The sequence below is a fragment of the Ctenopharyngodon idella genome, chromosome 8 (genome assembly GCF_019924925.1).
Source record: "Ctenopharyngodon idella isolate HZGC_01 chromosome 8, HZGC01, whole genome shotgun sequence".
NCBI lineage: Eukaryota > Metazoa > Chordata > Actinopteri > Cypriniformes > Xenocyprididae > Ctenopharyngodon > Ctenopharyngodon idella.
In genome coordinates this window covers 22440232-22455691 of record NC_067227.1, presented here as the reverse complement: position 1 = coordinate 22455691, position 15460 = coordinate 22440232, and the positions used below count along the sequence as shown (strand labels likewise).

The 15460-nt window shown below is 38.1% G+C and overlaps 2 protein-coding genes across 2 annotated transcripts; both read right to left on the bottom strand.

Moving 5' to 3' along the window:
* Window positions 1–5326: 5326 nt before the first annotated feature.
* On the bottom strand, window positions 5327–6952 carry gadd45ga (growth arrest and DNA-damage-inducible, gamma a). Its single transcript, XM_051904281.1, has 4 exons — window positions 6802–6952; window positions 6600–6701; window positions 6166–6376; window positions 5327–6053 (listed from the first exon to the last, which is right to left on the bottom strand). The coding sequence occupies exons 1-4, from the start codon at window positions 6852–6854 to the stop codon at window positions 5940–5942; spliced, it is 480 nt and encodes a 159-aa protein (XP_051760241.1). The 5' UTR covers window positions 6855–6952; the 3' UTR covers window positions 5327–5939.
* A 2484-nt stretch (window positions 6953–9436) lies between these two features.
* On the bottom strand, window positions 9437–15355 carry creb3l3l (cAMP responsive element binding protein 3-like 3 like). The gene is made up of 10 exons (XM_051902765.1): window positions 15192–15355; window positions 14387–14518; window positions 13909–14248; window positions 13699–13796; window positions 13415–13507; window positions 13203–13309; window positions 12706–12774; window positions 12516–12600; window positions 12251–12341; window positions 9437–10658 (listed from the first exon to the last, which is right to left on the bottom strand). Exons 1-10 carry the CDS (start codon window positions 15315–15317, stop codon window positions 10282–10284), a joined length of 1518 nt encoding a protein of 505 aa, XP_051758725.1. The 5' UTR covers window positions 15318–15355; the 3' UTR covers window positions 9437–10281.
* Between the last annotated feature and the right edge of the window lie 105 nt (window positions 15356–15460).

The following is a 15460-nucleotide window of genomic DNA, read 5'->3' as shown; positions in this document are numbered from 1 at the left end:
CTTCCACATTACTTAGTGATTGCTATCGGGATGTGACGAGACTTTCAACCAGCGTAACAAAAAATGCTTTAGATGCAAATCACCTACCCTGCCTTTAAGTGAACTTATAAGCCCCAACTTGTAAGTTCCTCAAAGAACTGTCCTTTTTGAAAGGATGCCTAGAAGATCTCCAGAGAGTTCCTTGTGTATCTTTTGATTTTTAGTGTACTGCTGCTATGAGCTGAGTAAGACTGTTTTGGGTAGCACAGTTGCCTAAAACTCATGGCCTAAATTTATCCTGACACTTTCTCTTGCAGGATGTTGAGATATGTTTTTAAATATTGATCTTCTTTCGACTTGACACTGTGAATAAAAGTGACGACAGTGAAAAAGCAGCGCAGCCATGAAAGACACTTTCAAACACAACACATTTTTGAATTTGACATGACATGCTAAACTGACGCTTCACTCATACATGTATACGTCACAATAGAGAAGAAAATGGCGACTTTAAATGGGAATCTGCACATTCTGGAGTTTCGCATGAGGGCGAAAAAGTTCCCTATACGCAGGTTTTGCTTGTATTCAAGTTGGTCACACTAATTTGGTGCATTGACCAACAGAAAGTTGCTTAGTTTAAAAGTGAATTCTGTCACTTATTTTGTTGATCCTGGAACACCATTCCTGTCTGAAAATGTAATCCTATAACTGTATCCCTACCCTTAAACTTAACCCTACCCATAAGTTATCCCTAAAATCAGTGGCAAATGATAGGTGAATAACACTGATGTAGAAGCACCAAACCCTGGTTTTAAGCCTAAACTTGACATAAACTGTAAGCTTGTCTCTCAAATCTGATTGGTTGATTGGAATGTTGTTCCAGGATCAACAACGATGTTGATCCAGGATAATGTTACACTCGGCGAAATCAGTTTATGCCTCTAATAATACCTTGAGAATTTCACCTCATACTTCTCTTTCTTGGCCTCCGAATTATCCTGAAGACATTTCTTGCATTTCTGTATGAAAGCTTTGTGAGAGTTCTTTTCATTAACCTCCATATGGAGCTCACATTTGGCAATCTGCTGTACCTGCACTGGCATCTGCCACAGACTTTCAGAAATCTCAGGCATGTGGAGAGGCACATAGTGCCGATATCGCAACATACCTACTGCATTTCATGTCTGTACGGACAAATCGTGTCTGTACAGTTCTGCATTTGATACTGATATTTCATGAATGTCAGCTCTGCATTCTGAAATAGCTCACATACATGCTTATACTGACATATTTAGGCATCGTATTTGAACATTAGCAGAGCTGCCAAATTTGTCCCCATGCTTTTTCGACAATGACAGCATTGCACAGACACATGACTACAAAAGATAACCTAAAAATGTCAGGAATGCTGACGTTGTCTTCCACCCTGCAGTACTGCCTTAATAGTAGATCAATACGAAGGAATGCAGAACAATCTGAGCAGCATGTGACTCATGAATATCCTGGCGCTGCACTGCACTCATACCACACAGTTCTGGCCTGAATGTAGTGTCTGTACCCAGGCGCTACAATGCTATTCTGGGATTGTTAGTTCATGTACTCTAAGATCAGAACGGGTTACATAAAGAGCAGGCTATCGTAATCCAGGAGGTCACAGACTTCTGTGGAATGAAAAAGGTACTGCCTATTCAACAAGTACATTGAGTTTGTTTATCTGTTCCATAATACTGTTTAAGCATGCATTATTTGCTTCATGGGAAAGACTGATTTGCACAGCCAAGTTGAGCTCTAATCTTTACTATCAACTTTATATCTGGACGTATTTACATTTACATTTAATCATTTAGCAGATGCTTTTATCCAAAGCAACTTAAAAATGAGGAGGACAATAGAAGCAATCAAATTAACGATAGGGAAACAATATCTAAGTACTCTAACAAGTCCCAGTTATTCTAGCACAGTAATTAAATATAGGATAGAATATTAGAATAGAACACTTTCTTGAAAATGGCTAAAGATTTGGCTGCTTGGGTTGAGTTAGGCAGGTCATTCCACCAGCAGGAAACAGTGTTTGGGATGGCACCACAAGGCGCCCTTCACTTGCAGATTGCAAGCTTCTGGAGGGCACATAAGTCTGAAATAGTGAGTTTAGGTATAGGGGTGCAGATCCAATGTAGGCAAACATCATTGCCTTGAATTTGATGCGAGTGGCAATTGGCAACCAGTGCAAATTGATGAAAAAAGGTGCGAAGTGTGCTCTCTTTGACTCATTAAAGACCACTCACGTTACGTTCTGGATCATTTGCAGAGGTTTCACAGTGCATGCTGGAAGCCTGCCAAGAGAGCATTTCAATAGTCCAGTCTGGATAAAACAAGAGCTTGGACAAGGAGTTGTGTAGCATGCTTTGAGAGGAAAGGGCCTGATCTTCTTTTACTGTATGAAAAAGCTATTTCTCAACTGCTTAGTCCTGAAGAACTTGTGCACATGCACAAGCACTGAATTCATGGCATTAAGGTGCCATCATATTTACTGTTGCTTAGCGAATATTTACTGGCAAAATCCAATCATTTCAAAAGGAATCCACAAGATCTGGAATTTTGCATAAGGCTGAAAGAATTCCCTGTGCAAATTTCGCAATGGGTTAATGGGTTCAGGGTTATTATATTTATTTAAAACTAAAACTGCTTGGTTTGAAAGTGACTTTTGTGTGAGCTGTGCTTCATACATATACATCAGAGGTCTCCAAACTCTGTCCTGGAGGGCCACTGTCCTGCAAAGTTTAGCTCCAATCCCAGTTAAACACACCTGAACCAACTAATCAAGGTCTCACTAGGCGAAATTTTCAAGCAGGTGTATTGGAGCTAAACTCTGCAGGACAGTGGCCCTTCAGGACCGAGTTTGGAGACCCCTGATCTACACTATTGACTTTTTTTGCCCACAAAATTTTGCTAATGTGACTGCACATTTAGTCTTCCATCATAATATGTGTGAAAACACTGAAGAGCATCTATATACAGTCCAAGTAGTTTAAAACAGCACTTTCAGAAAAAGCTGATGTCAAACCCATAATCTACGCCCATATCTGCACATCTCATTGTTCCTGAGTCATTAGACCAGGGATGTCCAAACTCGGTCCTGGAGGGCCACTCTCCTGCAGAGTTTAGCTCCAACTTGCCTCAACACACCTGCCTGGAAGTTTCTAGTATGTATAATAAGAGCTTGATTAGCTAGTTCAGGTGTGTTTAATTGAGATTGGAGCTGAACTCTGCAGGACAGTGGCCCTCCAGGAGCAGGATTGGACACCCCTGCATTAGACCCAGAGAATGCTATGTCTGTGGCTTGTGATCAGAGCGAGCGTTAGTGCTAACAGATGCCAGTACTGTCTGGGTTGAGTCACTAGCTGCAGGGCTTACAAGGGATGGGCACATGTGTGCATTGCAGACATCAAGCCAGCTGCAAAGTGGTTTTCAGGGTAAAGTGTTTTTTTTCTTGGTGTTTTGAAGCCTTGTGCACCTGTGAACACAAATGAAAAGACACATAATGTTTTAATCAGAGGGGAGTAACAAGTCAGAGCAGTTTATGGTGAGTAGTGTAATGCTGAAACTGAAACACACAGGGAAGTTTGGTGACCTTTTTACTCACGTTTCCTGAATAGTACTCTGTGGAACTTCAGTTCACAGAAGGCCTTTTGGTCTCTGAGAAAAAAACTATGCATCGGGCGGAAATATGCTGAGAACTGTGTTTCGTATTGAGAGCATGTGAGGGCCGTCGCCAGTCACATGCAGTGCACTCTCCATTGAGCAGGTGACAGATGTGTGAGTTGCTCAAGTCATTCAGTGAATGCAATCTCACCGCGGGGGAAAAAATGACCAGACAGTGGAGGGCAGACATTACAACATTTATTTAAAAAAAAAAAAAAAAAGTGTGAAATCTGTATATTAGACACTGTCCTTTCCCCTAACAATGAAAGCAGTTCTGAAAAAGTGCTAACTGCGCCTTTATTTTCTTGAAATGGTCGTCTCTTTCTGCACAGACCTAGACAGCTGTGATGAAAAGACAGCAAGCCATTGTTTCTCTTTGTCTAGTCCTTGTGTTCTGCTTGTAGAGTGTCTGTCTGCCTGTCTAATTGGTTTTTAATTGCTCTCTGGTTTATGTATTTATACACACAGTGAACTGCCAACTCATATTTAAAATTCTCATTTGTCACAACTGAGATATCTGAAGTTGTTTTGGGCACGTGTGAATACTCCTTTCAAAGAAATGTCTGTAGGTGTTTGTTACTAGAATGACCTAAGGGGATCTCCATGGTACCTCCAATTGTAATTGACCCAGTTTCTTGACTTCAGTGCATTAGCTGAATTAAGTTAACTGCAAAGATCAATTATTATCTGAGGGAGTGTAAGATTCTTTTGGGAAGCGGCTGTCTACCGTTCTTTGTTTTCAAAAGCAGGTGTGTGTTGCTTTGTGCATGCATGTGCTTACCTTTCTTTTCAGTTGACTTTCAAGTCCACAAAGACTTTTCAGCCACTACCTGAAATGCTTTTTTAAGTTTTGATACACTTTGCTTTGGCCATTGGTACACAACACCTGGTGCAATTATTTGCTGTTAATTTTTTCAGAAAATTTCCAGTGATGTAACTTCTGAGTCTGTGAGATGCAAAGCTAAGTGGACAGCGTATCTAGATCAAACAAACCACAAATGAGTATCTGTCTTACTGGTAGTTTAGCACCCTTTCTCTTGTAAAACCGCAAACCATACGTACAAAATCATTGTGCTGAAATTGAGTGAATAAAGAGAGTCAGCAAGAAGTAGGATTTCCTTTAACTTTTGGTACTAATGTACTATAATTTATGCAAAATATTTTTACATTTAATTTAGTTTTATGTTTTGTAATTTGAATGCATAAAAATGCATATTAGATTTGAAATCCTTTGTTTCCATTTTAAATACTGAACATTGTCTTTATTTATGACCTTTACTGTGAAAACAGATGAATTTCTACTGTTGTGTTTGGTGAGTTCAGCTCAATTAGTCATCTAACAGATCTGGCTGTACACTGCCTCTGCTCCAAATGGATGGTGCAAAACCTACACATGACAGAAGTCAGTCCCCCATTTCAAAGGGGGCCCTTCAGTTGAGCAAGCGGTTTAAAGAAAGCAGCTGGTGCATGGGTGGTGAAAGGTCAGGCAGCACTTGGAGAGATGCCAGTTTCTCTAGTGCAATCGCAACCTCTCTTTCCCTCATGTAGACTGAACTGCCATGAACTCCCTTCCTCTGATGTAACTGGGTGAAAATAAAACACATTGCTGCAAGCCAACAGCTTTGAAAAGAAAAACATACCATAATTACATTTTTAAGGTATTTATTTCAAAAATTTATTGCAAAAAAATGTGGCTTTGCCACAATTTGACATTGCATTGTGAATATTTGACAAAATAAAGCACAACTTCAAAATACCACCAAATACTGTAGGAAAATCCATAATTTTCCCCCAGGATATCACAAAAGACAAGTTACACTAGTGTCCATGTAATATTTTTCAGATAACATCCCAAGTGCCCATTCTTCAAATTCTTCAAAATATCACTTAAACTTAGTTCCTCTTTAAAAATCCACATCACACCAATTCCATGGCTCTCCACCTCCGACAATCTCATAAACGTGCTCTCACAGTCCACCTGTCCTTTTCTCTTCTATTGTCTCCATGATGCCACCACAATAGACTTGAGTGGCACAGGAGCCTTGACTTTTCCATGCTCGTCCCAAAAAAAAATCTGAACTTCAGCTTTTCCAGGACGGCCAACCGTACGCTGGGTCAGTCCACTTATCTTCCCGTTTTGTGGGTAATCCAGACAATATCTCAAAGCTTTTTAGCTTTGCACCTGTGTACCCTTCAGGATGGATGTATTCAACTTGTTTCTGGTTTCATTCACGTGAACATGCCAAAGGCATCTCCCATCAACGTTCCGGCAGAGTAATAGTAGGCACCCATTCGTAGACATTGCGGCTCTCCTCACAGAACAAGCCCAATTTCTCAAGAGCAGAATCTTTCCAAGAATCAGAATTGGGGCTCTTTGGAAGGAAGAAAAGAAGCAATATTAATATCACATGCAGATGACTTTTAAACACAATTTGTTGACAAATTGTAGTTGTAGATGCAATGGAAAGGAGGTGATCTACTCACCGTTACAAGTATGCAGTGTGCATCCTTAGGTTCCTCATCCTGATCGCTGCCCACGATGTCAGCAAGACGTTCAATGTCATTCACACGAACAATGTTGATGTCGTTGTCAAAGCAGAAGGCTTGAATGAGAGTGAAGTGGATCTGCAAGGCGATGTCACATTCGTACTCTTCATCCGTAGCCAGGACGCAGAAAGCCACACTGTCTGGGTCACTAAGGTTGCACAAAGGATAAATATTGATTAGGGAACGGTTCAACATGTTCTGTTTGCATATATGCATAACCCGCTATTCATTATTGGGAGGACTAATTGAAAAACCCACTTTTATATGGCAAATAGATATTCTATATGTAAGTTAGTTATGGACCTAAAGAATACTAAAAATAGCATTTTAACTTAGAAAAAAAGATTTTCTGTAATAAAAAAGATACTTACACATTCATGACTTGTGCAGACTCGTATACACCAACGGTAAGACAGTCCTGCTTTTTAGCGGAGACCAGGAGCTCCTCTAGTGCTGTTCCTGCACTCTGCATTCTGGAGAACACAACCGGCTTGTTAGTCCATATACTTTACGTAGAATTTGATAGATAAAACGCAAATAACGATAACAACATCAACTGAACAAGACACTCACCTATCGCCAGTAGTAGCTGCGTTATCTTGTCCACTAAATTCTTCAAAAGTCATTGTTTAAATCCAAGTTAAGTCGCGTTTCGCGTATCTTTTCTCTGCTGCGAGCTGTGAGTTTGTGATGCCGTATCAGGCGCTCGCTGTGTTTTATACGGGATCAGCTGAATTTCTCGGCAGTGGGTGGACATTCCGCTCATACTCCATTCTGATTGGCTGGCGGCACGGGTGTATGGAAATCACTCTGATGCAAGTGCCTTGCCTGTAAACAGCCCACGTGGGTGTTCAAATATCACTCCATCAACAACACAAAGCAAGTACGGCTCGTGCTCTTTCTTACTAAGTACAAACGGTGTGAATTTGTTGAGTTAATTATATTCTTTAATCCTCCATCTCAGAAGATGGAATATGGCAGAATTAATGTGCCGAAACTCGAATCCCTCACGCACATTTGATTTTACGTTTATTTCTATTGTTTTATCATATTTTATTACTCCATTATCATAAGCCTAACACTCACTGCAGACATATTTAGATTTTCATATTACAAAGTAGGTGAATTCAGGTGTTGTGTTAGATTGTTGTTGCTGCTCCAGTTTAAACCAGCTAGCTTCAATGTTCCATGTATTCAGCAGGGTTACTGCCCTCCCTTGTGGGGGCATTTCCCCCCCACAATGTAAGCAACCCCCCCCCCCCACACACACACACACACACACACACACAAAGACTGGTGAGTGAGGCACACGCCGCTCTTTTGCATTTGTAAAGGAGTCATCCTAATTTATGTGTCTTTGTCGTGTGCCTATGACTGCTTGGCCGGCCCTAAAGCAGGAATAATAGCCCCATGTCCCACCTGCCCCTGGCTTTGTTACACCCTGCAGAAAGTGTGCCCAGTGAGATCAAGAGCCAAAACTTTTGTTCCTACAGTCGTGAGTCAGTTTAATGCATACATAAATACAAATAGCAGATAACTATCACTCCACCTGTAACCCGCATTAGCTCTTAATACCACATCTAAAACGGTGAGCAATGTTATTAGACTAACAATTAATCAATTATTCAGCAACATCTCGAAACAGCATCGCTGCACATCAGACTACAACATCAAGACTATTGAAAGCTCTTTGGTTTTAATTGGTCTCAGCCTGGTTTTAGAGGGGGTTTAGGCACTTTTGAGATAGTCAGGATTGTAGACTTGTAGACCATCATATGAGAACAACTAAGACCATTAAACCAGCATAGGCAGATTTAAACTGCAGCAGGGAAGAGCATGACTTGATCTATGTAACTTTTAAAGACGTCTCTCCTAATATAGCCTACCAAACGCTGTAATTACTAAAATATCTTTCATTAAATCATTGAGATTTGGGGCTTATGAGAGTTATTTCTTGCAGATTTGAAGCATGTAAAGTGTGTGTACGGCGGCATCTAGCGGTTGTGCTGTGCATATACCTTTCACGCAGTGTGGCCTAGTGAGTCACGCTATAAGAGACACATTTGTTCATCATCTTAAATAGCTCAAACACGAATTCATACATCTGAAATTAAACCTGCAGGGTATTGATACATGATACCTCGGTAAAACTGTACAAATGATGATCGAACGTGGAATAATATCAATAAATTTATTGTTACTTCTCTTCTAAACCACCCGTGCAGAGCTGATAGCACAGTGATGCGAGATGTTCTGGCGCCATCTGCAGGTACAACAAGGAAGTTACATCACCGATTTATCAACGTTTCAAAGATATTTCAGTTTCCCTTAAACTCTTCTAATTTACTCTTGCTCATGGATATTTGAGCGTTCTCATATTTTAGATTGTAAACAATGATATTTTGTTCTTTTTTTGTGTATGCTGAGGACACGTCTGGTTGTAATAACATGCTTGGACATGTACAGAAAATTGACCTAGTTTCAATGTAGACTTTTATAGATCACTTTCTAAGAATCTGTGGTGTTTTGAAATTTGTGGCATCATATGCAGGGCGGGATTTTTTTTTTTTTTTTACTTCATATTGTGACATACTGCCTCAAATAGGGCCGTGGCGTTCTTTTGAGTAAGTGCATCGATATTATACGTTTTTATCAACTTACAGGCTATAAAGTTTATTGTAGCTATGTGGGCAGTCATTTTTTCCCTTGGCATTTGGCCAAAATTGCATGATATAAAAAATGAAGAGCTTCGCACAAATGCTAGACTAAGACACTGCTCTCCTCAAATACATAAAGTATTAGCCGAGTAAAGAAAACGCTGTACTTATTCAAACCAGTTCTTTATTTACTCTTGAACTGCAAACAAGCAGAGATGGTCCAGACTGCGTGAAGCACTTCATTCACGATGGAGGCGGGTGTTATGAAACCGACCTTGTAAAGTTTTGTCACAAGCTCTTTTTAATACATTTCATTGGTTAAATAATTGCAAAACCCACAGACCGACAAAAGGTGACCAATTGTAATGCTTTATGGAAAAACTTAGTGTTTTATTATTAGAGTAAAATAATTTTCATTATTATTATAATTAATATTGTTTCCACACGCCAAGCATGCATCATATCTAGAATTATATACAATTCTTTATTGTTCATTAGTTGTCATTTCTTTGTATCAAATTTCATTGTGAAGAATGACAAAAATGCACATCTTTATAGTAAACTGATCATTTTTAATTAATAATAACATGATCAAGACAGAAATAAATTTTATGAACATTCCAAGTTTATAGACACATCAGTGCATCATATGACCAAAGACTGAAAGAAATCAATAAAAAAAGACTGCAATAAAATAAGTCTTTTAAGAGACGAAACAAAATATAAACATCAAAAATGACATAAAAATGCTTCTCTGACACAGCAGATCATGATATTTGTTTCATATGTATATACATATAGACATAAACACTTATTATTGTGTGGATATGTGCAACACTATACCCCCTCTAAAAGGTACATTTAAAGCTAAATTTACAGCAGTTTAACGGAAGGGGTTCTAAGCCACAAATAATACACAAGCAGAAAACAGCCTTTACAAAAAAACAAAACAAAAAAAATAGCTTTTCCCTTTTCTAAATACACTCCCATGTCACTATGACTGATCGTTTTTCAGTAGTGGAATCTCTTTAAGCATGTGGCTCCCTTACTAAAAAAGGGAAAATAATATTTTACTAAATGCCCAAACGTCCTAAAATGTCTCAAGTAATACAGACAAATGAATACATTTCCTAAATGTACTAAAACTCAATGGGGACGCAATGCAGAGTTCAATACAAAATAACTTCACGTTTCCATTGAAAAAGAATCATAATTTGTGCAGATGATAACAATAATGGCTGGATATCGAAAAAGTGCTATTATAGCATGACAGTAGATCCATGTAAAAAAATAAAAATAAAGGAAAAAATGGTCAGACTGTGATGCTACAATGAAGAGAAATGGCTATACTGGATTTTTTATCTAAAACAAAGCAAGGTTCGTTTTAGATGCTTTCCTACATTTCATCCGATCGGTGCTGTTGTATTATAACTGACGTGGGTTTCTGCTCCATCCAGCTCTCCTTGGTTTTGCTCTGCCCATCGTAGATCACCGGAGACGCTGCGGAGTTCCTGTGAGACTCTGAGAGAGCCCCGTCTGCTTTGAGATCTGACTGGGCAGCGGTGGGGAAGTCAGCGGAGGAGTTGCTGTTGACACCAGACTCAGAGTCAGACTGCTCCACCCGCTGGTAGTCAGGTGTGTGGTTCTGACCCCCGGACTGCAGCACCTGGTTATTCTCTATAGCGGGCAGTAGGAGGACATCCTGATCCGGCACTTCTTTAGCATAGTCCTCTTTCAAGATAGCTGGGAAAGACCGCAGGGCTCGGGACATCGCTAGAAAGCAGAGGAAACCCACATTATTAAATTACTTAGTTACAAAATTGATGCTAAAATAAAAATATTGTAACACCAATCATTTTCTGCATATAATAATGTAAATAGCTTTATATTTCTTTATTTATATATTTTTTTAACCTTATTTTGCTTCTAGATATCTAAGAAACATGAAGCTGTGTAATTAATTACATATTTATTTTATTATTCAGAATTACTAGAATATTTATTTTTAAAACTTTTAATCAGTGTTTATTTTTTTATGGGTATATGCTATTAATTTTAATCTATAATTTTAATGGGGGGGAATAAATTAATATTAAAGATATTAATATTATATATTAATATTTAAAGATTTATTATTTTATAAAGAAAATTTTTAATAAAGAAAATGCTTTTATTTAAAAAAATTTAATATTGCATATTTTTCATATTTTAATTTTTGTATTGAAAGTATGGTAAATACTGGTAAAAATGTACCAACATTTAAAAATAAACACTATTTGGCATACCATAAAAATTAGACTATCCATCTCATAGTGAAAACCACGTAGCCTACCAAAATTTCATTAACGGTAGAAGTGAAATCTTACTGTAGTTCTGAAATCTGGGTACCGCATTACATTTTAAAATTGCGTATGGGGAAATATGGTCCTGCCAGTGAGGCACGCAAACATGACAGTCACTCGGCTCTTTTAGACGGTAAGCTTTTCTTTGTCTGTTAGCGTTTTTAAGGCTGTCTTTGGTAACACTTTATTTTACAGTGTCCTTGTTACACGTTACATGTAGTTACTATAGTAATAACTAAAAATTATGTATAATTACACACAACTAATCTAAACCAAACTTAATCCTAGCCCTATAGTAAGTACATGTAGTTAATTAACATTACACTCTAACACACTGTATTTCTTGGCACACTTGTTTTAAATGTATTTGGCGCCACCTATTGTTGTGAGTGTATTAATGACATGTAAAAGTCTAGACCCTGAATATAAGACAAACTTTTTTTTTTTTCTTTTTTTTTTCAGATGTACTTCTAAAAAAAACATTGTTATATTTGGAACAATACGGTAATTCTTATTTTTATGGAATATTGCAGTATTTATTATAAATGATTTATTCATGCGCATTATTTTTTATTCATGTTCCTTCATAATCTTTAATCAAAATAACTTCTTCTCCCTCTTGCAGCGACATCTCTTCTCTGATGACGTGTTTATTGGCGTGAGGGCGGGACAACCTGTCACTTACATGAGATCACAGTAATAGCAAAACACCACCATCCAATCAATTCCTGATGGACAAAATCAAGTCCCGCCCTACATTTTTTCTTGTTTGAGAAGCTGTTTCACTCTGATATGTTACAACAGGGAAGAAAAGGCTATCACATCTTCTGTTTCACGCCGACTTTAAATAAATGTGTTATTGCTGTAGTGTTGAAATTGGTATTGAGAAATGTGAAACTGCACTGGTACACCTCTGATTACTGAAATGGCATTATTCTATAAGGAGAGAAAAACATAGCAGAACAACAAGCAGGACAACATTCCTCACTACCCTACAGGAACAATAACAAACATTGTGCTCACCTTTAGATGACGTATAGAGCTCTTTCTGATTGCTGCTGCCAAAAGGATTGACTGAGGGGAAGATGATCAGACAAAAAGAAAGCAGGAACACCTAGAAAAGTGACAACAGAGAAGGTCAAGAAACGCATCACACTGCCATTGTATTCATGTAAGACAGAACGCTCAGGTTACATGCTGGTGAAAGTTTACACTCATACATCATATTTCATTTAAGACAAACACAATACTACTGACAGATTAAAATGCCACAGTGGTGAATACTCACCATAATGCAAGTGCTAGTCGTGGTGGTTTTCATTGTGGACATTTTCACCATAGCTTGCAGTTTTCTTAGCTGTTCAATAAGGGACCTAAAGATACACAAATTCTAGTTAATCACATTTAGGTATTATTATAACCTTCACTAAGATTAATTAAATAGAAAATAATGTTTTGCTGATATGATGAACACTTACATGTTTTGTTTCTGCAGCATCTCAACTTTCTTTTGCAATTCCTGGTTGTGAGCAGTGCAGATCGCCACCCTATGGACATACAAAACATTTATTTCAATTACTTAATAAACAAAAAAGTAATTTAAGATATTCAAATATTTTATCTTTTGAACTTTCTATTTATTAAAGAATCCTTGAGCAGCAAATCAGAATATCAGAATGATTTCTAAAGAATCATGTGACACTGAAGACTGGCTGCTGAAAATTCAGCTTTGCCCTCACAGGAACAAATTATATTTTAAAATGTTAAAATAGAAAAAAGTTATTTTAAATTGTAATAATATTTTATAATATTACTATTTGTTTCTGTATCTTTGATCAAATAAGTGCAGCCTTGGTGAGCACAAGTAATAATTGTAATCAAATGTTTTAAATGCACAAAATATATCATTCATTCCTGAAACCTTATTAATGGAATTAATCATAAATCATGATACCAATTAAATCTCCACACTAACCTGTTTTCTAGACCATCAACATAAACTTTCTTCTTTTTGCGACTCTCCTGAGCAGACTGCTTGTTCCGGATCTTTCTCCTCACCCTCTTCAGGGTCCGTTCCTCTGCCTAAAAAAACAGCATTTTAACTAACACTATCATATTATATATCATTTTGCATTTCATATAAACTTCGATATGCAACCATCATAAATCAGAAACCATTTCTCTTACCTTTGTAAGAGGCATGTGAGTTGGAATGGTTGAACCTTCTTTCGCCAGAAGTCTCCTCTCCTCATCGGTCAAAACAATCTCCTTGAATTGGAACTGGAGACAAAATATATGCACATTATAGACTCATTCAGACTGATTTTTGTGCATATCTGATTGGAATCCGATCATATTTAGCAAGTGCGAACAGCCAAAAAAAAAAAAGACTTCTACAAATCGAATACACAAATAATCGGATTTGGACTGACAGTGTGAACACAGCCTTCGTCTGTTCATTTTGAATGTACCTGGTGGTCTGGTTTGTTATTCAGTGTGGAGTCTTCAATCGTAAATGAGCAGGGAGGCTCAGGGGAGAAGTCGTCTTCCATACTGACATCAAAATCATCTGACGGGAAGAAAATAAACTTAAGATGGGACACCTAAATAAGCCATCTGAACAAATAAACAAAACAAGAATATTTCATGCACCCATACACACCACCACAACATTATCTTACCAACATCTATTAAGACATCGGACTCAGGATTCTCTGAGCGGACACTCAGCAGGGCGTCTGTGTCCTGTGGGAGGGTGTAACAGTGGTCTGTCTGCACAACCTGGGCCTCGTAGCTCTCCGTCACACACTCGGAATAAAGCAGGGGTTCGAGGCCTGGACTAGGGATGGTGTCTGTCTCACTGCCATCATGTGGACTTTGGCAGTGTGGGGGGGTGGTGTCCTCAGAGATGCCACTGTCACTGCCATGAGGAGACTGAGACAAGTAGTTGACAGACAGACCATCTTCTCCCTCACCCAGAAGACTGCTGAGGAAGTCCTCTGTATCCATTCCATCCAGCATCTGCAACAATAAAAGTTAAACAATAAAACTATCTATCAGTTTAGCTCTATGACCGCTTATATTATAGCTTCTACATGAGAAAAACATGAAAATAGAAATTGTTTTTAGGTTTAGATCAATGACATGAAGGTTACGTACATCATGCCCTGAAAGCAAATCATCCAGCAAGTTATTCCCCTCTGTGAGGAACAGATCACCGGATCCTGGGTCTTCATCTGGGAATATTAGACCAAGCAGGTCTGTATTCTCCATATCCTCGCTTACTGACATCTAAAAGAGATTTAGAGAAGTAGAAATCAAATGAGATCATATAAAACAGGGTAGATCCGCAGTGACACTGCGCAGTGACAGGCAGCTCGATCAAGTTAAGACCCCGCCCACTCATCATGTGACTGTAATTCCGTCTTAAACGGAACAACACAAATTACAACTAACTACTTTACAGCATTGATAGTCCAGCGCATACGTCACAATCGCAAACATAAAACGGTTGTGTGTGATAAATAGTTTTAAACCCAATTAAAACCTGCAGGAAATGCTACTGTAACACGATGACAGCTCTTAGTGCAGATAATAAATAATAATAATTAGTTACTAGTGCCACGACAGATATTATTTGAATCTGATTTGGTTATATGACACCATTTTCTATATGTTCAACACAAAATGTGACGAAATATTTATTTTTATATTTATTTTTCAAATGTATTAATTAATAATAATAGAACAGAATATCATAGAACAACAGAATCCTTACTGTGAAAAATGTTATGATAGATGGAATACATTATATCACGTAAATAAAGTATCTGGTAAAGCATTTGGTGGGTCTGACATTTGACAGCTTTACCATAACTGAATTGTGAGGAAATGTGAATTTTGCTGAGGAAGGCAAAGTCGACATGACATATCCATCTAAAAATGCTGTAAAATAAACTCTTACCTCTGTTGATGTTGTACCGTAACAAGATACGTTGACATATACAACAAATAGGAAGTGCCTTCTCTCTTTGTGTTGAAACGCTGTTCCTGATGAAATCACCCTCCAACGAGGCAAAAATTGCGTCATCACGTAAGGGCGCGTTAACACGTTCACGTCTTCCTCGAAAGGCTTCTTGGGAGTTGTAGTGTAATAAATCATTCCAGCTTGTCCGTGTCCATTCTAGCTTACTATGCATTTTCCTATGCATATAATGTATATATTGCATATTT

Coding starts and splice junctions, on each gene's coding strand:
- gadd45ga (XM_051904281.1), bottom strand. CDS start 6,854: ATGACTTTTGAAGAATTTAGTGGACAAGATAACGCAGCTACTACTGGC. Junction 6,702..6,801: donor GCAGCTACTACTGGCGATAG/GTGAGTGTCTTG, acceptor TGTGTTCTCCAG/AATGCAGAGTGCAGGAACAG. Junction 6,054..6,165: donor CACACTGCATACTTGTAACG/GTGAGTAGATCA, acceptor TTCCTTCCAAAG/AGCCCCAATTCTGATTCTTG.
- creb3l3l (XM_051902765.1), bottom strand. CDS start 15,317: ATGACGCAATTTTTGCCTCGTTGGAGGGTGATTTCATCAGGAACAGCG. Junction 13,508..13,698: donor ATAACAAACCAGACCACCAG/GTACATTCAAAA, acceptor TTTTGTCTCCAG/TTCCAATTCAAGGAGATTGT. Junction 12,342..12,515: donor CGACTAGCACTTGCATTATG/GTGAGTATTCAC, acceptor TCACTTTTCTAG/GTGTTCCTGCTTTCTTTTTG.